At 45.0% G+C, this 25,123-nt stretch overlaps 1 protein-coding gene across 1 annotated transcript in view; it reads left to right on the top strand.

The window, feature by feature from the left end:
* Nucleotides 1–25,123, top strand: part of TBK1 (TANK binding kinase 1) — a 485,047-nt gene that overhangs the window by 446,050 nt on the left and 13,874 nt on the right. The window contains 5 exon segments of the mRNA XM_030217198.1: nt 14,071–14,147; nt 14,467–14,506; nt 20,111–20,212; nt 20,532–20,628; nt 21,831–21,934. Of these exon segments, the coding sequence (XP_030073058.1) occupies nt 14,071–14,147; nt 14,467–14,506; nt 20,111–20,212; nt 20,532–20,628; nt 21,831–21,934 (420 nt within the window).

Raw genomic sequence — 25,123 nt, 5'->3', positions numbered from 1 at the left:
CCTCTGCCCCTACTCCCTCTTTTTCTTGCTTTCATACCACTGTTTTGTCCTGCCTCCCTCCCCTAAATATGTGGAAAGGGAAAAGGTGACTCAAGTCATCAGAACAAAAAAAAAAAAGTTTTAATGAATTCTGTTAGAGCAAACAATTTGTAATACAATTGTTCAAGCCTCATCCATTTATGAGTTACTGAAGTTCAAACATGTAAATTTTGCAGACTGTTCATGGACCCATGAGATGAAAGATCAGCCATTATCAACATTTTGGTTTTGACTAGTTACCTTTTTTCAGAGATGGTCACACATACTTTGTCATCACTCCTGGCTCTCTCATACCCACCCTCCATTACCTTCTCTCTTTTTCAAATAGTTCCCCATTCTCAGTTACTGTCTCTGACTATCCCTTACCTCTCCACCTTATCAGACCTCTGGTCTCATTTTCTCACTCTCCCTGTTAACACTAATACACATGTACATACTCACCTCCCCCTCACTGTCTCTTCCTCACCTCTTTGAACCCTTTCTGAGAAGCTCTGAGAGAAGAGGACATTTCTCTGATGCAGTTATTTACAAAGGGGAAGGGGACATGGGACTTGATATATTTCCTTTCTGTGGTTTTTGCAATTACATTCAAAGTGGTTTACATAGTATATACAGGTACTTATTTGTACCTAGGACAATGGAGGGTTAAGTGAGTTGCCCAGAGTTGCAAGGAGCTGCGGTGGGAATCAAACCCAGTTCTCCAGGGTCAAAGTCCGCTGCACTAACCACTAGGCTACTCCTCCACTCCGAGCTAACCAAGACTTTTCATTTTGATCTCCACCTGGTGTTTTGCCAGTGATACTTTCCTTGGAATCATATGACTCCTGACGCAGGCATTGTTTGCTGAAACACGGCCATGTTGTCATCATTTGTTGTGCCATGGATGCTGGTTGATACTATTCAAACATTAAAGTTTCTTTGGTTCTGCATTAGACTTGTTGTCTTTGTGGTTTTTAGCCTCACTGTTGTATTCTGCTCTGCTTCACATGGGGACTATTATCCTTCTCTTATATACCATCTTTGAGCCCTCCCATCACCGTTTCTAAGTTTCTTGATCCCCCCCCCCTTTTTTTTTTAACCTATAAATTTTTTATTGTAAAATTTGTATAACAAAACAGTCAAAATAGAGCACATCACAACATTAAAAATAAATGAACCCACCCCAATCCTCCACCCCCCCAAACTCCACCAACTCACCCCCCGTTCCAACAAGATCGCCAGTCCTCCCCTATAATCCCTCCTCCCTACCCCCCCACACCCACACTCCTCCCTCTCATCCCCCTCCCCCCTCTCTAATCAATCACATGTGGTGCTGGGAACAACAAAGCCAAGTTTGTCCACTCCTCCAATGTAGGGTCATAGCATCCCTTAAGCCGATCAGTCAGAATGGCCAAGTCTCTAAGATAAGCCATCTTTATCAGCCAATCCAGTTCAGTAGGCCCGGATGTTTTTTTTTATAAAACGCTGCAATAACACATTTAGCTGCTGCCAAAGAAAGTCTTTTAAATTTAACCTGCCAGTGATGGCCTGCTGTATTGTTCAGTCCTAGTAGGTAAGCTTGGGGTGTGAGTGGGAAAGATGTACCCATGATTTAGGTCATTCCCTGCACCACTCAAGACCAATATTGTTATATAAGTTCACAGTCCCACCAGATATGATAAAATGTACCCTTAACTTGCATACACCACCAACAGATGTCTGTCACAGTAATGGGAAACATAGCTTTTAATTTCACACAGGGGTATAATACCAATGAATGATTACTTTATATGCATTTTCCTTAATGCACAAATATATGATTTTTCTACTTCTCTAAACACCTGCTTCTAGTCACTCTGAGAAAGTTCCAGGCTTAAATCCTGACCCCACTGGTCCATAAACCAAAACATTTTAAAGGACCATCCCTGAAAGAATCTGTAAAATGAGGAAAGTGGCCGCGGCTATTTGGTCATACCTCGCTATAAGTTTTCAAAATATTATCTCATCAGGGTCCGCCTAAAGCTACCCCTGACCCTGTATATAATGTTTGGCTTGAAGATTATCAAAAACAGCCCCATCAGCTAACCCATAAGTATTTTTCAAATCTGGGAATGGAACAGGTTCCTCCACATCCAATAACTGACGAAAACACATTAAACCCTTCTCTTCCCACCTAGAAAACACCCTGTTATCTTGCCCTGCCTGGAATCGTGGTTCATAACTAAACAGAGCCAGAGATGAACTCCGGTTCACTATCTCCAGATTCCTGTTTACCCTCTTACATACCTCCAGTAAGTGTCTCAAAGAGGGACTGGGGATCCTCCGTACTCCAAAGGAATTCTTTATCCTCTAATGTAACCCCCCAAATCTCTTGTTTTGTCTAAGTTCACTTTAAAGCCTGCCCTATTCCCATAGTCCTCTAATTCCTGCAGTATCACTGGTAATGTTAGGTGTGGGCTACCAACATATAGTAAAATATCAGCAAATAATGGCAACGTATACGGACATCTTGCACCCAGCTGGAAGCCCCGTAGGTGTAGATTGTCTCTAATCCGCTGTGCTAAAGGCTCAATAGACAGTGTGAATAATAAAAGAGGGAGCAGACATCCCTTCCTGGTATCACACATGATGTCAAACGATTCTGAGTAACCTCCATTCACCCTCACTTGAGCCTTGGGCTTAAAATAAAACTTTGAATCCATGTACAAATATTGTCCACCAGACTCACCCTCTCTAACATTTGCCATAAGAATGCCCAGCGGACCCGATCAAACACCTTCTCTGCATGGATCCGCTGAGCCTCCCAGATTATATGAAGTGTACAGCAGATATTATCCCCAACCTGTCTCATGGGGACAAAGCCCGCTTGATCCTGGTGTATCAAGCATGGCAGCACTTTGGGCAGCCGGACCGCAAACACCTTCACCAAAAGCTTAACGTCTATATTTAGCAAAGATATTGGCTGATACAAGCCAGATCTTTCCCCGGCTTCAAAAGGACTGTTATACCCGCATCACACATACTAGGCGGTGAAACCTCCCCCTGTACTAGACCATTACCCACCCATGTTAGAAAACCTCCTACCTCCACCCTAAAGGTCTTATAGAATTTGGCACTGAGACCATCCAACCCAGGATATTTCCTTATCTTTAAATCCTTAATCGTTACTTTTTTCAGCTGAAAAGGAGCATTGAGACTCTTTCTCTCTCTCCTCGGAAACCCTCGGGAGCTCAAAATCTTCCATATAGGTATTGAAAGCCTCCTCTGTGCAAGACCTTTCTCAGTATATAAAGTCTTTTTAAAAAGTCATAAAACTGCTCCCGGATAGCAGCATCTAAATTGCCCACCCGGATTTCTGATCTTTTGTTTCAAGGATTATATCCTACAGTTCCTTAATAGTCTAGCCAGTTGAGTTTCAGACTTTATTACCATTTTCAAAATGTATGTCGTAAACACCGACCATGAAATCGACCTGCTCTACTTGCCAATGCCCCAACTCTGCCCGGACCGAATTCAGTTCTCTCCAAATTTTATCAGTCGGAGCAGTCTTGATGCCTCTGTTTCGATCGCAGCAAAGGTTCCCTTAATTGTAAATGTCTCTGTGCCCTATCCTTTTTCCTTCGAGCCACCCCACTTCACTGAATGCCCCCTAACCACTGCCTTAAGGGCATCCCACAGTATGCCATCTGACACCATCCCATTATCCTTATCTTGAAGATAATTATGTATAAGCTGTTTTAAGTCAGCACAAAGCTGATGATCTCCCAAAAGATTCTCATTAAGCCTCCAAAACCACTATGGGTAGAATACCCCTCCAGGCAGAAATCTACCCACACAAGAATGATCTGAGATATTCATCGGCTCTATCTCTGCATCACGTATCTGATCCCAAAGTTTCCTCTGACACCAATTCAGATCTATAATAGTATAGGTTCCAGTTGAGTGAGAGTAATGTGTTTAACTCTTGGTGGAGGGGATGATACAGTCGCCACACATCTAATAAATCCAGACCCTCTGCAAAGTTTAGTAAAGCCCTTCTATGCCTTTTATTGTTTTCACCACTGCCCCAAGAATTGTCCCAGATTCCATCCAGTGCTGTTTGTCTCCTCCCAGAATCACACTACCCCATAGAAAGGATTGTAAAGTTGTTAGGAGAGAGCTATAAAATAGTTTGGAGCATAAATATTAATCAATATAAGTGAGACCCCATCTAATTTACGATACAGAGCTAGACATCTCCTCACAGCGTCCTTATAATTATCTTCCACCACCAGGGGACAAGTAGTCCTATAAAGAATGGCTACCCCCCCCCCCCCTTTTTTTAGCATCCCCCTCACAAGAGTGAGTCCCACAAGTTGTGAAGGACCTTTTCTGAAGCAAATGACCATCCCTAGCTCTTGAGTCTCCTGGAGAAAGATAATATCCCAGCGCATACTCTGCAACTCCTGAAATGCTATACTCCTCTTCCTCCCATCATGTTACCTATTCACATTCCATGACCCTACCTTAATCCCATATTTCTGGTCCCAGCACCTTCCTCCAAACCCACAACTGGTCCCCCCCCCCCCCCATGCATCTCTCCTTTCCCCCACCCTCTTGTCATACTGCTGGCCTTGAAACACCCCTGCCAGCTCCCTCCCACTAAGAAGATCCCTCCCGCCCCTGAGCAGGTGCTAACCCATATAAAAGGTAAAAAGTACTTTTCCCTGGTCTCCAGCATACCAACAACTCTTACATGCATTCAACCAGTCACACCAAGCCTACTGATACTGCAATGAAAAAGAATTGTCCCAAATAAATGGCAAGCAGCTCAAGTCTCTCTCTGTATAGAGCAATGACATTTTCCTGAGACCTTGTGCCAGCCATGACCAACACTCAACACATGGTGGGGTGATTTCTCCCCTCCCCCTCACTGCTCCTCCCTCTCCAGTAGATCTCTATGGCCCAACTCCAACAAACTTTTCCAGGCTTCATTGTATATAGTCACCCTCTGCGATCGATCTTCCACAGTAAATAAAAGGCCAAAGGGAAACAACCATCAATATCTATGATTCTTCAATCTCAAATAGCGGGTGACTGGCCCTAATTCCCGGCGATGTTGCAAAGTCGCCCTGGCCAGGTCTTGATATATAGAAATTTTACAATTATCCCAAATTAAGTCTTTCCGCGCTCTCGCCTTTCTCAAGACCTCTTCCTTTATAGTGTAATCCTGGAAACAGACCAAAATGTCCCACGGGGCAAAATCTTTACGGGGCCCCACACTCCAATGTACTCGATCCAGTTTAATTGAGAGGTCATCTGCGGTGGCAGCACTTTGATTCTCCAGCTGTAGTAGAAATCTGCAAGTGGCCTTAACCGTTTGCTCGCAATCTCAATTTTTTTCCAACTCTGGAACACCTTGAAACCGAAGGTTATGCCGTCTGCGTCTATTTTCCAAATCCTCTAGCAAATCCATAACCTCCCTGTGCTCCTGTTGCATCTGGGTTTCTGATTTCTCTTGCGTCGCAAGCCTCCACTCCACACCATCCTCCCTGTCCTCCATGGTATCCACTCAGGTCCCCAACTCATGCACATCACGGCAAATCTCAGCCAGAGCATTTTGCAGTTCTCCTCTCATGCATTGCATTTCTGCCTTTAAATCTTTGAACCAGCTTACCACCTCTTGCTTTGAAATATTTCTCCATATGCCCCCACACACTTGCTGCTGCTTCCTCCTCTGAATTGCATTGCTCAGTCACCATATTGGCCATGTGGTCTCCTGTCTTGAGGGTCATAGACTTCTGTACACACTGATTGAAAGTGTGACGGAGATCAGGGGAAAAGTTGCTTATTTATCACTGCTGTACTGGAGCTCTCGATTTATGTTGCCATGCTCAGGCGATGATGTCCAACGAGAGAAGCTTTTTGGGGCTCAGTCTGGTCCTTCGACATCGGTACCGAGGTTGGCGGCATCGACGTTGGGAGCGAAGGTAATGGCTGCGGAACGATCAACACGTGCTGGGAGCAGTGAGGGAATGAGTGGGTCGCCACCTGTCTCGAGGCCTCCTGTTATGTAGGCCCCCCAGGACCGACCTTCGTTGGCCCCGGCCCCGAGGAGACGTGAGGATTCCAAGGAGACGTGAGGATTCCATGTCTTCCTCATCGGTACCGAGGAGTCCCGATGACGGGCATCGAGCGAAGGCATCGTTCTCCTTCGACACACAGTGCCAGGAGCTCCAGAGCGGTGAGGAATTCGGCACCCGAGAAGCGTTGGCGCCAAGAGGATCGCTCTCCCTCTATTCAGGAGGTGCCGATGCGTCGGTCTAGTAGCCTGGTACCTGCTCCCGAACCTCGACAAGTTCTGCCACCGGCTCCTTTACCGACCCCGCAGCCTTATCCGATGGCGGCTCTCGACGAGCACATCAGGGCCCTGCTTCCAGAGCTTCTGGAAGGGTTGCTGCGCCAGTCTGCTTCGGTGTCAGGGGTGCTTGCGCCTTCCATACCGTCTGCTGCAGCAGCATCTGGCCCTTCATCTGTGGTGAGGTCTCCGACCTCGGTGCCGCCTGCAGCATCGGTTCAGCTGCCACCCAGGTCGTCTCTCTGATGTCAGTGGAGGAAGCTTCACCAGAGTCCAGGCGGGGGTCAACTTTTTGGCACCGCCATTGAAGGCATTGTTCCTCGGCGTCAAGGCAGACTCAGTTTCGGTCTGCTCTGAGGGATGTCTTGTCCAATACTGAAGATGAGCATTCTTGGGAGGAAGAGGAGGATCCCAGGTACTTTTCTTTGGATGAGTCCTATGGGATTCCCTCTGAAGCTTCCCCTCCACTAGAAAGGAGACTTTCTCCACCGGAGTGTCTTATCTTTCACCTCCTTTGTCCGGGAAATGGCTGCGGCTATTCCCTTCTCTATGGAGGTTGAGGATGAACCCAGGGCTGAGATGCTTGAGGTCCTGGATTATCCTTCTCCACCTAGAGAGGCTGCAACGGCTCCTTTGCATAATGTATTGAAGGAAGTCCTTATGCAAAACTGGTCGTTCCCTCTGTCTAATCCTGTGATCCCGAAAAAGGCTGAATCCCAATATCGGATCCATGGGGAGCCTGGATTGATGGGGTCTCAGCTACCTCACAATTCCATGGTGGTGGACTCCGCTCTCAAAAGAGCCAAGAGTACTAGGGACTATGCCGCAGCGCCCCCATGCAGAAAATCTAGAACCTTGGACTCTTTTGGGAGAAAGGCGTATCAGGCCGCTATGCTCGCTGCCAAATCCAAACATACCAGTTATTCACGAGCACCCACTTGCGGAACTCGGTGAGGCAACTGTCTAACTTGGTTGATGCACTCCCTCCGGAACAGGCTGAGCCTTTTCACCAGGTGGTCAGGCAGCAGAAGGCGTGTCGAAAATTCCTGGCCAGGGTTACGTTCGACACTTTTGATGTAGCAACCAGGATCGCTGCCCAAGGTATAGTGATGCGCAGACTCTCATGGCTGTGTGTCTCTGACCTGGATCATTCAGTCCAGCAGCGGATGGCAGATGTTCCTTGCCCGGGGAATAACCTTTTTGGTCAGAAAGTAGAAGATCTAGTTGACCAGCTGAAGAAGCACAATGATGCTGTGAATTCTCTCTCCCGCCGGGCGTCTTCTGCTACTACCTCCTCATCTAGGAGGTTTTTTGGAGGGAGGAGGGGTGTTCCCTATTCCTATGCCAGGCGTAGGTACACTTCTGCTTCTCGGCAGCCTGCCCAGGCTCAGTCCCAGCTCGCTTGTTCTCATCAACAGCGTGCACCTAAGGCCACTGCTGCTCCCCAGCAAAAGCAAGGGACGGGCTTTTGACTGGCTCCAGTTCCGCATAGCCTCAGTAAACGTGTCTGTACTGGACGACTTGCCGGTTGGGGGGAGATTAATGTTTTTTCACCAAATTGTCCGGTTAGGATACACCCTCAATCTGGAATCCAAGCCTCCAAATTGCCCACCGAGAGCTCAGTCCTACAGCTCCCAGCACAAGCAGGTATTTGCAGAGGAACTCTCCGCCTTTCTACAGGCCCAAGCGGTTGAACCCGTTCCACCAGGGGAAGAAGGGCTGGGATTCTATTCCAGGTACTTTCTTGTGGAAAAGAAAACAGGGGGGATACGTCCCATCCTAGACCTAAGGGCCCTGAAGAAATTTCTAGTCCGAGAAAAGTTCAGGATGGTTTCCCTGGGCACCCTTCTTCCCATGATTCAGGAAAACGATTAGCTATGCTCTCTGCACTTAAAGGATGTTTACACCCACATCTCGATACTTCCAGCTCACAGGAAGTATCTTAGATTTTGGCTAGGAACACAGCACTTTCAGTACTGTGTACTGCCTTTTGGGGCCTGGCATCTGCGCCCAGAGTGTTTACCAAATGCCTAGCTGTAGTTGCAGCGTTGCTACGCAGACTGGGAGTGCATGTGTTTCCTTATCTTGACGATTGGTTGGTGAAGAGCACCTCGAAGGAGGGTGCTCTGGAGTCCATGCGAATGACTATTCGGGTGCTAGAGCTACTGGGGTTCATCATAAATTATCCCAAGTCCCATCTCATCCCAGTCCAAAAATTGGAATTCATTGGAGCCCTGTTGAACACTCAGACAGCTCAAGCTTATCTTCCCGAGGCAAGGGCGGACAACCTTCTGTCCCTGGTGTCCATGGTTCGAGCGTCTCAGCAGGTCACGGCTCGGCAGATGTTGAGACTTCTGGGGCACATGGCTTCCACAGTTCATGTAACACCAGGGGTGTGCTGGTAAATTAACAGGGGGCTCTCTCTCGCCAGCAAAGAATGAGACCTCGCAAGAGGAGGACTGACGGCGATGGTATCTGCTAAATTCCCTGAGAATCTAGAGTCCACTGGGCCAGTCTTAAATGGAGGCATGCCATGGGTATGATGTATACAGATGAGGCTAGGTGGCCTAGCAGTCTCAACATCTATGCTGATACCTGCTGGCTCTGATGAACTTACAGTGCTAGGGAGACTCATAGGTCTGGAAGAAAAGTTCAGGTCTGAGCCAGAGAAGGGCAACAAAAATGATAAAGGAGATGGGACTATAGAGGTCTATAAAATGAGTGGAGTGGAACGTGAATCGCTTGTTTACTCTTTCCAAAAATACTAGGAATAGGGGGCATGTGATGTAGCTACAAAGTAGTATAATTTAAAGCAAATTAGAGAAAAGATTTCTTCACTCAACGTGTAATTAAACTGTGGAATTTGTTACCAGAGAATGTAGTAAAGGCGGTTAGCTTAGCGGAGTTTAAATCAGGTTTGGATGGCTTCCTAATGGAAAAGTCCATAGACCATTAATAAAATGGTCTAGAGGAAAATCCACTGCTTATTTCTAGGATAAGCAGCATAGAATGTATTGTACTGTTGGATCTTACAAAGTACTTGTGACCTGGATTGTCCACTGTTGGAAACAGGATGCTGGGCTTGATGGACCTTTGGTCTGTCCCAGTACGGCAGTACTTGTGTACATGTCTAGCAGGACTCCTATGAACTCCAGTTGTTGTGCAGGCAGGAGATGGGACTTGGGGTAGTTTGACAAATCCTAGTATCTACAGCAGATAAATAGTTCTTTGCATTGATTCTTGAGCTCCTTCTGTTGATATCTTCTTGAGCCCCCAGTCTACGTAGCGATGCTGCAACTACTGCAAGACACTTTGTGAACGCTCTGGGTGTTAATACAAGGCAATACATGGCACTGGTAGTGGTGTTCTCTGCCATAATCTGAGATACCTCCTGTGAGTGGGATGTATCTGAATGTGGGAATAGGCATCTTTCAAGACCAGAGAGCATAGCCAATCATTTTCTTGAATCATAGGAATTAGGCTGTCTAGGGAAATCATTCTGAACTTCTGCTTTAACAGGTCTAGTATGGGACAAAATATCTCATCTTGGGGACCAGAATGTAAAAGCCCTTCCTTTTCCCCTGGTGGCATGGATTTAATCACTCTGGCCTGTAAAAGGTAAGAGTGCTCCTTTATAATTCCTGGACCCAAGAACGTAATCTGATTTTCCACCAATGAAGGGTGTAGTCCATCTGGACTATTTTGAGAACCCACAGGTCTGTTGTCACAATAGACCACCTTGCTTAGAAATACTACAGCCTCCTTCCTACCGACATGCTGCCTGGGAAAGATATTTTTACTATGGCTACGCTTTCCTGGAAGCAAGTCAGAAGCCCGTCCTTTTTTTTTTTGACTGGGGATCTGACTGAGCCTTCTGAGCTCTCTGCTGCCTCTGGCAGGGAGGGTGCTCTGGGCAGCTTGGGATGGACGAGAGGGAGGAGTGTGTTTGCCTGTGCAAGTAGTAGGCTGTCCATTGCCCTCTGGCCAAGAACCTCTTGAACAAGAAGGTTGTAGAATGAGTGGGCTCAGGTAATGACTTGATGGTATCCAATATGTTTCTAGATGGTTGGTGACCTCTTTCAACTTGTCACCAAAAAGATTATCTCCTTGGCATGGAATGTCCACCAGCTTCTCCTGAACTGCCGGTTCTAGGTTCAAGGTATGCAGCCATGCATGTCTGCACATCCTGATACACATGGTGGAGGCCCTGGACAACATGTTGAAAGCATCAGGTATCTTGCGCCATGTACTTTCTGTACTCCTCTTAATAGCTTGCGGAGCTCTGCAGCCTTCCTAGGTGGTAGAGTGTCTGCAAATTCTGTCATACTGCGCACTTTCCGCAAGTACATGCTCATAAAGAGCAGGTAAGAATGTATGGAGGACAGTAGCAAAGCATTCTGAGTCACCTTCCTCCCAAAAGATTCCAATGTCTGAGCCTCCGTCCCCGTGGGCTCTGAGAAGAGAGTCTTGGGAGCTCTTGGCTCTTTTGAGAGCAGATTTGATGACCATGGAATGATGTGAAAGCTGAAGCTTCTTAAATCTGGAAGCCTTCTGCATTCTCGTACATAGTCGGCTGCCTTGTGATTGGGCTATATAGAGAGGGGGGCTTGTCTTCCACTGCTTCATCTATACTGCTTTAAGGATGCTTTCATTAGTGGAGGGGGGGTTTCAAATCAAGGGTATCCAACATCTCGACTCCGGGCTCATCTTCAACATCCAAATGAAGTAGAATGGACTCCCAAACAAAATCTATGAAGATCTCCAGGGGAGATAATCTCCTTTCATGAGATGGAGTATGGTCTGATGGGATGCCAAGGGACTCCTCTGAGAGGACCTCTGGCTCCTGATCAGACTTAATCAGTCTCAAAAATACTCCTGAGATGAAATGTGAGTCTGTGCCTGCCCCGATCCACTGGCATGGGGGCCAGGCTCCAAATGGGAGCACTAAGGGATGGAGGTTCTCCTGTGCTCTGAGAATGCTTCCCACTGATACACTGTACAACAAGCCCTTTGAGGCATCGGCATCGACAAGAGATGGACAGAAGTTGCAGAGACCTCCAAGGGATCCCTCGGGGCTGAAAACAATACCTCAATGCTTCAGCATCACTTTGGACGAGAAGGTGCTGTAACTCCTGCAGCATGACCCAGATCCACCCCTTGAGGTCTGGCATTGATAAAGGCCTGGTCCCAGTTTGATGGAGGCTGGCATGTCTGCTTTGGTGCTCTGGAGAGGACGCTCCCCTCTTGGCATGGACGCTTCTTGGGTATTGATGATGTTGGCGCCCCAGTGCTCTCGATGCCATGCCTCAACAAGGACTGATTCTGATGCTTCATGACTTCTACCTGACGCAAGATGTCAATTTTTTGCAGGATAGGAGGATGCCTGATGCCAATGGGCCATTTTGACGCTCAATGTGGAGGCAAGGGGAGAACTCTATGACGCATCCCCAATGTCTGATGCATCTCTGGGAGCCACAGGAATCAATGTTGAAGTTGATGGGTTGGTCTTTTTGGTTCCAAAAATGTTTGTTTTTGCTCTGCTGTTTTTGGCTGTTAATGCTTCTTGATGAAAGCTTTGAACACCGTGTCCCAGATATGACAGGCACCAAAACTGAGTGTCCATAAGGGACACATGATCCTACCGCTCCTAGAATACTTCTTAAAACAACTGGGTGGGACATTGTAGGAAAAATAGCTGAAGCAAAATCAAATGGCACAGTTTTGACCAGAAATGGAAAACGTACCTGATCGGGTGATCTAGGCCCAGTGGCGTTGCGAGGGCAGCTGACACCCGGGACGGGTCGCCGCTGCTCATCCTCCCCCCTCCGGAGCGCAACCCCCCCCCCCCCCCCCCCCCCCGAGAACATACCTGGAAGGCGGTGAGGGGCAGGCGGGACAGCCAATCCGCCGAGTGCACGCCGCTGGGGGGTGTCGGCGCCTCACTGGTTCCCTGCTCTCTCTGCCCCGGGGCAGAGAGCGCAAGGAACCAGCAAGGCCCCGACACCCCCCAGCGGCGTGCACCCACCACCCCCCCCCCCCTTCCTACGCCACTGTCTAGGCCTAAGAGGACCAGGAGAGCAGCAGAAAAAGAAGGAAACTTATGAAAATGCCAAGAAAACTAAAGTCCTTTGTAAGGGAATGACAACACCAGCTGTGGAACATAGAGAAAACCAGATGAACTTGCCGTGAAGAAAAGCACAAAATGGTGCAAGAGAAAACCAGATGAACTCACAGTGAAGAAAAGCACAAAATGCTGCAAGATGGAGAGCTGGCTAAAGCATCCTCTCAGCTCTGTGGAAGAAAGACTGTCCTGATTCCACACAGTGATGTTAGGTGGGAAGGTGCACACTTGCGTGGTGTGCAGTCCCCAAAGGCTTCTAGGAAAGAACTCTGGGGAGTGTCTCTACTGTAGGCTACATCATACGAAATCACCCAAATGTTGAGGATATGATGTCCTACTTGTCCTTGGAGAAAGTGAGTACGACTCTGGAATGGTGAGAAAAGTAAATAAATGGAAGTCTAGGGTAGAAGCCAACAAATTTATGCTTCCCTAGGACTCAATATAATGTTAAGCCAGCCGTGCTTGCACTGCCCTCATCCACCAAGCATTTAACCCCTTTCTCTTTATTTCTCATACCCCATTGCCTCCAAGCATTCAGCAGTTGCATTCAGCCTTTTATTCCCCTTTTTCTATCAGTGTTCATTCCTTTGCCACACTTCATTCTGGGCTGATAGACTAAATGACACTCTCCACCCCTCAATCAACTGAATCCCAATTTCTGTTCCTGGAATAGTGTCCAGTCCAATTCCTCCTTCCTAGATGGTAGAACAGAGAAATCCTTTTTGTTCATCTTCATCTAATTGTTTATCACCTGGTTAACTCAGTGCTACTGATTGCAGACAGAAGAGTGGAGGTAGAACAGAGCAGCAATACTACCGGGATAGAAGGGGCAGGGCTAGAATAGGAAGCAGAAAAGCTGTTCTTTTCTGTGCTTTGTTCTGCTTTCTATTCTCTCAGCCTCTTCCCTTCTGCTCTCTGCAAATTGTCCAGTTACTATGGGAACAGTAAGACAGCTGCATTTTGTACAGGGCGACCCTTGCTGTAATATATCACATCATTAACATGCTCCTTAACATGTTCGGCTATTCACAGTAGACAACTGCATGGGAATGGGGATTGTGCAAATCCTGCTGTGAGATTCCCATGGGAGTGTAGTTAAAATTTCTGGAGACTCCAGAATGAGGACTTGAATGCACTGAGAGAGACAATTGGAGCACCAGAAAGCTTGGAACATATAAAGAGAGGCAGTTGGAGTGCCAGAATGAGGCTTGGAATGCCCAGAGGCAACTGGAACACCAGACTGAGACTTGGAACGCTCATTGGTTGAATAATGAATTCCATCCAAAAATTACAGGAGGCTGTTGGAATTGGGAGGAAACAGAGCGCTGTGAGCAAGTAAATAATAGTATTTACTACTGTGGGTACAGGTGGGGATGCAGGAGATTAATTGTGGGGATGGAGATGGAATGGATCTTAGCGGGTACAGGTGGGTATGGGTTTGATTCCATTGGGGATAGGTGGAGATGAGCGAAATTTCAGTCCTCTTGAAACTCTGTAATGTTCAGAGCCACATCCAGCTTCCTTGGCAAATCTAATTATACATCTGCTTGAAGATGGTGTAGTTAATCTCCCTTTTCTGCTCTTCTGCTAACAGTGTAGAGAAGCTGCAAGTCTTGTTGTCATCTATAACGGACATCTACCTTCAGTTCAAAAAAGATAAAGCAGAACGCCGTAAGTTTTGGCTTTTTATTGTTTTGTTCCTATAGATTACAAATGATGAAATAGAAACATTAACAGATTGCAGGTCCAGTGTTGATTTTGTATGGTTATTAACAGGTAAATAATTTTTATTTTATGGCTGTGATAAAATAATTAGTAGTTATAGAAACTAAACTTCCATAACGTGTATATTCTAAAATAAGAAAACTGTAGTGAACTAAATGCTTGCATTATGTCTTTGCTTAAACCAATATTGCAAATTATTATTATTGTTTAATATTTCTTAGTTGCTTTATTGAAGATAGTTATATCTATAACTTCATCTTTCTAGGGCTTCCATACAATGAAGAACAAATCCATAAGTTTGATAAGTAAGTACCAAAATTTCAAATGGAAAAAATATTTTTATCAGATGTTATTTTTTGATGTATTGTAATGTATTTTCCTTAAGAATGCAACATTTTTAATTGTACAGTATTACCATAGAGGAAAACAGATTTAAAGCTTACATCCATGGTTTTCTGTTATCTTTTTTCTTTCCAACCCCACAAAAATTGGAAAGAAGAAATAATGAGAATGTCTTGGGGCAATACGCCTCTCCAAAATTTTAAAAGAATACATGGAAAACCATAACATCTACATCAGAATTGCGCCAAAAAGAGAAGGGGAAAAGAACCCCTAGAAAAGTCCATGAAGACTCATATCAAAATCATAAAGGCCAGTGATAAATTGCATTAACTGCAGATGCTTTGTTCTCTGATACTAATACATTACTCATCCTTAGACTTTGGTTCTCTCTCAGTAAACTGTTTAACCTGAACCAGATCAAAAACAAATGTACTGAACTCCCTCAAGCTTTATTTAGCAGGAACATTTAAGAAGAAATCGGCTCTCAAATCCAGTACCTTCTGATCCAGTGCCAAGAAAAGCTTTAAATTTATCCTGAGTTCTTTTACTGAAGTCAGTTCTATCACTGTCTCAGACCATGCTTCCTGTTGGGTGTTCATTTCTGCTATTCGGGAAGAAAGATAAGTGCTAGACCCTAAATAATTTATTATAAGTCTAGAATGTCTGCAATGACTATAGGAAGGTTCTGTGTACCTGTATAGACAGTAACTTACATTCTGGCCCCTTGACAGAGATACTCTGAGATGTTTTTAAAGCAGTTCTAAGTGATTTTTTTTTTTTTTTATTTAAAAAAAAAAAAAAACAATTAAGCTCCCTGAACTGCTGGATAGCCTTATGCAGTGATGTGTGTCGATATTGGGGGTGCTTGCACATACCTCCCACTATGGCCCCGTCTGACCATAAGTCTGCGGTGCGGCCTCTGGTGCTTCCTGCGGCCCCAGTGTTGCCTCCCACCCAGGCTGGCACCCCCCTCGACGTCGGAGTCTCAGCGGGAGCCAGTCTCTTGACGCCGTTCTGGAGGACATGATTCCTCGGCATTGAGGCAGGCATGGTCTCCGTCATCTCCTAGAGAGATTTTATCCAACACCAAAGAGGAGTGCTCATGGGAATAGGAGGAGGATCCCAGGTACTTTTCCTCTGATGAGTCTTTTGGGATCCCTTCTGAGCACTCCCCACCACCTCAGAAGAGACAGTCTCCACCTGAGAGTCTCTCTTTTCCATCTTTTATGAGGGAAATGGCTGAGGCTATTCCATTCCCCGTAGAAGTGGAGGATGAGCCCAGGGCCAAGATACTTGAGGCCTGGATTATACCTCCTCACCTAAGGAGGCTGTGACGGCTCCTCTCCACGAGGTACTCAAGGCAGAAACTGGGCATCCCCTCTGTCGGCTCCTGTTGTCCCCAAGAAGATTGACACCTAGTACTGGGTCCACGATGAGCCTGGTTTTGTGTGGCCTCAGTTGCCTCACGACTCCATGGTGGTGGAATCTGCTCTCAAAAGAGACAGAAGTACTAGGGACTATACCTTGGTATCCTCTAGGCAGAGAAGCTAGAACCCTGGATTCACCCAGGCAGAGAATCTAGAACCCTGGATTCTTTTAGGAGAAAGATGTACCTGGCCTCTATGCTCATATCCCGTATTCAGTCTTACCCAGCTCTTCACGAGCGTTTATTTGTCAAAATCGGTGAGACAGCTGTCTGACTTGATCAATACTTTTTTCAGAGACCACTCAAGAAGGTCAGTGAAATTTTTTCGCTCGCACAAGGCCAATTGATGGAGGTGGTGGGACTGGGAGGAGGTGGTCTCTGAAAAAAGTATCATATGGTTTTACAGAAAATTTTACTGACATCCTTGTTCTTTACAATTTCATTGTAATTCAGCTGTTTAATCTGTTCCAACCAAAGCTGATAAACCCCTGATGCAGGCCGGTGTGGCCGAAACACGATTCGTGTCGGGCTTTTATTGATTTTAATAAAGACATTGTTTGGGAAGACATTACATGAGAGAGGACTCTTTTTTGGATCCACTGTGTGTACCTGGTGTCCACCAGGGGAAGAAGGCAGGGATTCTATTCCAGGTACTTCCATGTGCAGAAGAAAACAGGAGGGGTGCATCCCATGCTAGACCTAAGGGCCCTGAACAAGTTTCTGGTTCGGGAAAAGTTCAGGATGGTTTCCCTGGGCACCCTTCTCCCATTGATTCAGGAAAATGATTGGCTATGCTCTCTGGACTTAAAGGATACATACACTCATATCCTGATACTTTCTGCTCACCGGAAGTACCTTCTATTTCGGCTGAGAACACATCACTTTCAGTACCGTGTGTTGCCTTTTGGCCTCGCGTCAGCTCCTAGGGTCTTCACCAAGTGTCTAGCGGTAGTTGCAGCATCGCTACACAGTCTGGGAGTTCATATGTTCCCTTATCTCGACGACTGATTGGTGAAGAGCACCTCAGAGGACGATGCTCGGGAGTCCATGTGGATGACTATTCGGGTGCTTGAGCTACTAGAATTCGTTTTAAATTACCCCAAGTCCTATCTCCACCCTGTACAGAGATTGGAATTCATAGGAGAAGGTTCAGGCCTTCCTCACGGAGGCCAGAGCAGACAACTGGTGTCGCTGGCCTCCAAGATTCGAGCCTGTCGGCGGGTCACAGCTCGATGTTGAGATTGCTGGATCACATGGCTTCCACAGTGTATGTTACATCCAAGACATGTCTCCATATGAGATCAGCTCAATGGACTCTGGCTTCTCAGTGGTATCAAGCTATGGGAAGTCTGCAAGATGCCATCCAAGTGTCCCTAGAGCTGGTTCGCTCTCTTCAATGGTGGACAATTCGATCCAATTTGACTCTTGGACTTCCATTTCATATTTCTCAGCCGCAAAAAGGGCTGACGATGGATGCATCTCTTCTGGGATGGGGAGCTCATGTAGATGGATCCCACACTCAAGGAACTTGGTCCCTTCAGAAAACAAATCTTCAGATCAACCTCCTGGACCTTCGAGTGGTTTGGAATGCTGTAAAGGCTTTCAGAGATCGGCTGTCCCATCAAATCATTCTCATTCCAATGGACAATCAGGTTGCAATGTATTATATCAATAAGCAGGGGGGTCACTGGATCTCACCCTTTGTGTCAGGAAGCTGCCCAGATGTGGCATTGGGCTTGCCTTCATGGCATGTTTCTATGAGCCACTTATCTGGCGAGCGCAAACACCCTGGCTGACAGACTGAGCAAGGCAATGCAGTGGTCTCTTCACATGGGCATAGCCCGCAAGATCTTCCGAGTGTGGGGCACCCCCTTGGTGGATCTTTTTTGCCACTCAGACTAATCACAAGATCCCTCAGTTCTGTTCCAGGCTTCAGGCCCAAGGCGGACTAGCATCGGATGCCTTTCTCCTCATTTGGGGGACCGGTCTCCTGTATGCTTATCCTCCGATACCTCTAGTAGGAAAGACTTTATTGAAACTCGAGCAAGATCATAGAACCATGATTCTGATCGCACTTTATTGGCCAAGGCAGATTTGGTTCCCTCTTCTTCTGGAATTATCCTCTGAAGAACCATGGAGATTGGAGTGTTTTCCAACCCTCATCACTCAGAACGAGGGGTTGTTTCTACATCCTAGCCTCCAGTCTCTGGCTCTCACAGCTTGGATGTTGAGAGCCTAGAATTCTTTTCCTCGGGTTTTTCAGAGGGTGTCTCCCAGGTCTTCCTGACTTCCAGGAAAGATTCCACTAAGAGGTGTTACTCATCTGAATGGATGAGGTTTGCCGTCTGGTGTGAGAACAGGGCCCTAAATCCTCTTATTTGTCCTACACAGACTCTGCTTGAATACCTTCTACGCTTGTCAGTGTCTGAGACCAACTCAGTAAGGGTTCACCTTGTTGCAATTAGTGCTTATCATCGATGTATAGAAGGTAAGTCCATCTCTGGACAGCCTTTAGTTGTTCACTTCATGAGAGGTCTGCTTTTGTCAAAGACCCTGTCAAACCTCCGCCAGTATCATGGGATCTCAACGTCATTCTCACCCAGCTGATGAAACCTACTTTTGAGCCATTGAATTCTTGCCATCTGAAGTACTTGACCTGGATGGTCGTTTCCTTGGTGTCTGTTACTTCAGCTCGTAGAGTCAGTGAGCCTCAGGCCTTAGTAGTGGATGCACCTTATACTAAGTTTCATCACAACAGAGTAGTGCACTCTAAGTTCTTGCCAAGTTCCATCTGAACCAGTCAGTTGTCTTGCCAACATTCTTCCCCCAACCTCATGCCCATCCTGTTGAAAGCTGCTTGCACACCTTAGATTTCAAGAGAGCATTGGCCTACTACATGGAGTGGACAAGGCCCCACAGACAGTCCGTCCAGTTTTTTGTTTGTTTTGATCTCAACAGGATAAGGGTCGCAATTGGGAAACGCACCATCTCAGTTTGGCTGACAGATTGCATTTCCTTCACTTATGTCCAAGCTGGGCTGGCCTTGGAGGGTGACGTCATGGCTCATAACGTCAGAGCCATTGCTGCGTCAGTAACCCACTTGATGTCAGCCTCCATTGAGGAAATTTGCAAGGCTGCAACGTGGTCTTTAAGTCCACACATTCACATCTCACTACTGCCTTGAGCATGATACCTGACTCAACTGTCGGTTTGGGCAGTCAGTGTTGCAAAATCTGTTTGGGGTCTAGAATCTAATTCCACTCTCCTAGGCCCGTTTTCTTTTGTTCCAGGCTGCACCTCATTCAAATTAATCTGTGTAATGTCCTTGCCGTTGCAAGGCCCAGTTGATCACTGTTTGTTGTTTTTGGGCGAGCCTGGATGCTAGGGATTCCCCACTTGTGAGAATACTGGAGCCTGCTTGTCCTCGGAGAAAGCGAAGATACTTACGTAACAGGTATTCTCAGAGGAAAGCAGGCTTCATATTCTTACAATCCCGCCCACCTCCCCCTTGGAGTTGTCTCCATTTCTTAATTTTTATTCTTTTGCTTTGAAATTAAACTGAGGTGACCGCGTTCGCGCATCGGGCGGGAGAGACACTTGCACTCGCGCTGTGGAGCGTGACTCACACTTCACTAAAGCTCTGTTTCTTACTATGGCATAAATGCTGGACTGTACGATGCAGATGGGATAAGCAGTATAAAATGTTTTGTACATTTTTGGGATCTTGCCGGGCATTTGAGACCTGGATTGGCCACTGTTGGAAACAGGATGCTGGGCTCAATGGACCTTTGGTCTTTCCCAGTATGGCAATACTTATGTACCCACACGTGAGAATATGAATCCTGTTGTCCTTGGAGAATACTTGCTACAGGTAAGTATCTTCACTTTACTGTAAATGAACATTGGGAAGCAGTATTTGTTTACAGTCTAGTTTAATGTTACTATCACAAATACCATGTTCAAAAGAGAGGCCTAGTTTATAAAATGAAAGACATTTCCCAAATCGTAGCCCCTTCTGATATGGCAATTAAGAGGTTGGTTTAAAATTTTCTATTAAAAAAAAAAAAAAAGTATGGCAATCCCTTTGAATGGGAAGTCTGATGTGTCGCAGCACTATACAAAAGACTTCTCTTTGTTACAGGCAGAAGCTGTATATACATGCAACTAAAGCTTTGTCCCTATTCAAGGATGAATGTGTCATGAAATATGAGACATTTTTGAGCAAGGCAGAAGACTGGATAAGGTAGGCAAATGGGATATTCTGTTCTGGGGATGCAAAGTAACATATAGAGCTTTGGTAGGTAATTTCGGTCCTTAAGGGCTAGTCAGGTTTAAGGATTTCCCCAATGAATATACATGATATCTATTTGCATGCACTGCCTCCATTGTGTGCAAATAGATCTCATGCATATTTATTGGGGAAATCCTGAAAACCCATCTGGATTGCAGCCCTTAAGTACCGAGATTACCCACCCCTGATTTAAAGGTATAATGTAGTAAAACTTTGATTTAACAGATCTACCATGATGGGTGATTGCAGGGTGTTTTTTCTTTATCTTCAGAAAGATGCTTCATTTAAGGAAGCAATTGCTGGCTGTCACTAGGCAGTGCTTTGATACTGAAGAAGAAGTGTCCAAGTATCAAGATTTTACAAATGAGGTAAAGTTATGGAAGGACTATAGTTTTCTCTGTTTTTCTCATGCTACCTACAAGAAGTGGGAAAGCACCAGGCAGCAATAGTAACCTTTTTCTTGTCTTAAAATGCTCATGAATTCATCAGAATCCTCAATGAAATCAGTTGCAATAACAACAAAAGTGGCTTAACTATTTTGAAGATAAAGCCATTTGTGGGTGCAGTATTTGAGTTTATTAGGCTTTATTAAAAATTTCAAATGTACAGCAACAGTATCAGCTTATGGGTTCACATCATGATGGGTCAGTGCTAACTGAGTGGTATGAGTTATACATTTTTATATTCTGCCTCCGTGTTATTACATTTTACTTACTTTTTAAAACTATGTTCCTCATAGGGAAAATAGAAAGAACTATATAACTACACAGAAAACACAAATCTATTTCTGATCCTTAGAATATAAAAGTGTTGTATCTTTACCCGTTTAACGCTTTGTATACATCTGATGGAATATAACCCATATTTTCTCAAATCGAGGATTTTGTGTTTCCTTGTAAAATAAGTATTAACGTTATTGAATGTATAGTTTGTGAGCTTCTTTATTTGTTAGCTTTAATGATACTAAAATTTAGGGCCCTGTTTACTAAGGTGCACTAGCATCTTTTTTTAGCATGTGCTAAAAATTAGCACTCGCTAACGATGTAGACGCCCATAAGAATGCAGCGCGGCTTAGTAAACAGGGCCCTTTAGTCTTCAAACCACTATAGATTTTTTTAAAAATAGCTGATGGAATTTTAAACATCCTTGAACTACAAGGTGCATTTTTGTAGCAATATTCAGATACCTCTTGGTGCCTATAAGCTACCCTCACATACATAACATTATACACTTTTATGAAAGCAAAACAATTTTAAGTGCTGTTCTGCTCAAATCATTTAGGGCTCATAGATATAGCAGAACTTGTTGGTTGTTTGTGTTGGGCATTGTGCCTCTAAGTATTTTCATCCAGATATTCTCCTTCTAGGATCTAACATCTTTTGTATTATGACAGTTTTACAGATGTTAAGATTGTGTAGATTAACAATTAGAGTAGTATAGTTGTATGTATGGGGATAGGGTAATTGCTGGAATTTGTCTCCCACTTTGTAATAGAAAGCAATAAACTGCTAGTTGATAAAAAGTAATGATTTGTTGCTGATAACTTGTATTCACTTGCTATTTATTTCAGTTTGATGAAACAGTACCACAGAAAATGTTGGCTTCAGGAGGAATAAAACATACAATGAATCCAATTTACCCAAGCCCAAATACATTAGTAGAAATGACCCTAGGGTAAGTACTTCCCTGCTGAACAGTCTCCTTGGCATACTCTCTGAGCAGAGAGAGTTTGCCTAAGAGCTTTCATTACTCATAATTTTGTTTTCAAATTTTAGTTAACAATTGATTTGCGCAATCATCATGTTCAGGTCGACATTCAATGTGATTTAACCGGCCAAAAATGACTCCTGGCCGATTAAATTGCTTGTTTGGAGCTAACAGTTGATTATCAACGGCACTTAACCAATTTAGCTCCAAACTGAAAACTGGCTATTTTGGAGACATTCCAGGGGTGAAATCGGCATTTAGCCGGTTAAATGCCAGTATTCGGCACTTAAGTGGCCAAGTTAACCACATAAAAGTCAGCCTGGTAACCCATAGCCAGTTAAGTGCTGAATATTGCACTTAACCAGCTATAACAAAGTTAAAAATAAAAGTAAATCTAAAACCAGAATCAAACCCAGAAATTCAATGCTGAAGCCCAGACGTAGCCCGGCACTGAATTTCTGGGTTTAACACCGGCTGAATATCGAGCCCATTGGGTTTTGTGTGGCAGCATTGGAAACATTTACTGCTGAGTATATTTTAAAATAAAGAAACTTTTCTTCATGTTGTATTTTGAAAATAGGAAAATAACCTTATGTTTTTCATTTATTATTTTTTATTAATAATCTGTTATTGCAAATCCGAATATACAAATGACAAAGGTAAGCAAGCAATATAACAAGGTATCAGTATGTAGTAAAGAGAACCACAAATCCCCTCTCCCACCCAAAACCCAAAAGAAACCGCTTTTCCCTCCTCCATCAAAGAATGTACACAGCCATAAAGGGTAACAAACACAAAAATGACCCAGGGCCTTGACTCTTAAGACCCCAAGTCCTCTAGAACTGAACCCCCACAATAGACGAACTAGGAAGGTACTGTAACAACATCTTGAAAAGAGTTTAGAACGTGGCTCCATGCAGTAGGAGATACTGAAAAGAGATATAGTTCCCACATGGATAAACATTGTTTTTGTCACTTAAGATGACATTTCATTCCATAAGATTCCCACAGCATATGTTTTTCATTTAATGTATTCATTCATAAACTGCCTTCACAATCTTTACTAAGAGGGTCTTTTGCAAAGACGCGCTAGCGTTTTTAGCACACGCTTAAAATTCATGTGCGCTAAATGCTAAGATGCCCATAGGAATATAATGGATGTCTTAGCATTTAGCGCACGCTCATTTTTATGTTTAACATTTTTTTATTAAGAATAGTACATCGTTATAGCCTGTTACAGCAAAGTCAAAGATATCATCTAAACTAAAATGCTGGACATTGTTTCCAGGTTTTTACATTTTTCTTCCCCCTCCCCCCCCCCCCCCCCCCACCTCCCTCTTACTCAATTCTATGGAACTAATAAACACATAACTTCCCAACCCCTCCCCTCTGCCAGAACTAGAAGATTAATTATCCAAAACAAAGATGCATTTTCAACCAGCAATCCTTCTGACAAAAGGATGAAAGGTATTTACTCTTTACCCTCCATCCCTCCTGTTTAACCAGCATCTTTGGTATTTATGTTTAAACAATTTTATTAAGAACTCAACACAGCCTACCAGCTCATTTACCGCAATATAAACATAAGCAGCAGGTATGCTCCCTGTAAAGACATATATAAGTATACCTTCTTTCTCAGCTTTGGTGTTTTCTTACCAATATATTAACCCTCCCTTTGCCCCCCCCCCCCCCCCCCCCTTATATGAGGTTCATCTCTGTTGCCCCGAACTGTGCTAGCTACCTTAACTCGTAGACCCCCCCCCCCCCTCCAGACCTTCCCAGAAAAACCCCATCCCCCTCCCAACCCTCCCAACTGGATGCATTGCCCTTATCTGAGTCCCCCCAAACTCTACCTGTTCCACGGGAGCTCATTAAGAACCCGGCTTCGTGCCCAGGGTGATATTATATTCAAGTAAGCTTCCCAGATTGCAAGAAACCTCCGCTGCCTCCCCAGAGACACTCATGCTCCTCCTGCTTCCCAATGCATTAATTCATGCAATTTATTCCTTCAATGCCAGAAGGAGGGAGGGTGATCCTGAGCCCAACAAAGAAGAATGCATTTCCGCCCTAATATGCAAGATTTCCCCAGAAACAACTTCTCTCCCCTTGTCCCCTCTCGCCACAAACTTGGTTCACTGAATAGAGCCTTCTCAAACGAAAGCCCAAATGTTTTCCCTACCACTCTCTGAAGGAAGCGAGCTATTGCCGACCAGAACACTGCCACATACCATGAAAAAACGTTGCCTCCTCCCTCTTACACTTTTTACAACAAGGTGTTTCCATTACACCAGCATGAAAAACCTGTCTTTGCGAGAAGTATGCTCTTATGTATTGTTCTAAAATGGCATTCTTGTAACTCCACACTGTGTACCAAAAGAACACCACATTGAAGAAAGGACTGTAACAATTTCGGCGAAATCATCTTTCCCACCTCTCTGCTCCACCTATCTGCTACCACTTGTAGGTCCCTCTGTTAAGCTGTCTTACATAACTCACCATGAAACCACGAAATCGATACTTGGCTCTCTGCATCTCCTTCCAAAAGCTCCCGCAGCTGTCGATCAAACCGTGGATGTAAACTTCCCTGTGGCAGCGAGTGCACATAATGAGAGAGTTGATAATAAGCAAAGACTGCATCCTGCCCCTGTACACACTGGCCCAAGAACTCCTGCAGTGAGATTATGGTCCCATCTCCTGTAATTACTGTACATTTGCTAGAGTAGTAATCCCCTTCTCTTTCAAAAAATGAAAAACCCTATTCTCTCCTCCCGGTGTGAAGTCTACATTCCCTTGTAATGGCAACCAACCACTACTAACAGGGCTCTGACCCCATAATGGGAGTATTGCCCTCCAGAGAAACCAAAGGGGACGTAACAAAACACTCCCCTGAGATGTATGAAGTAACGAGTTCACATGCCATGAACTAAAGTAAGCCTGTTCCAACCCCACATCTGTATATGTATTGGATCCCAATAACCAGTCCTTCAAGTGTCAAAGCAAACAAGCTTGGTTATATTTCCGAAGATCCGGAAACCCCAACCCTCCCCATTTTTGAGCTCCCATCACAAACTGCAATCTCATTTTTGCAGAGGTAGAGCCGTTTTGCTTCAGCTTTGATTTGGCTGTGCCAGATTTTTCTTGGAGCACTTTTTACAG

The sequence above is a fragment of the Microcaecilia unicolor genome, chromosome 10, assembly GCF_901765095.1.
Source record: "Microcaecilia unicolor chromosome 10, aMicUni1.1, whole genome shotgun sequence".
NCBI lineage: Eukaryota > Metazoa > Chordata > Amphibia > Gymnophiona > Siphonopidae > Microcaecilia > Microcaecilia unicolor.
Note: the sequence above shows the minus strand (reverse complement) of the source record. Positions and strands in the feature narration are given on the sequence as shown.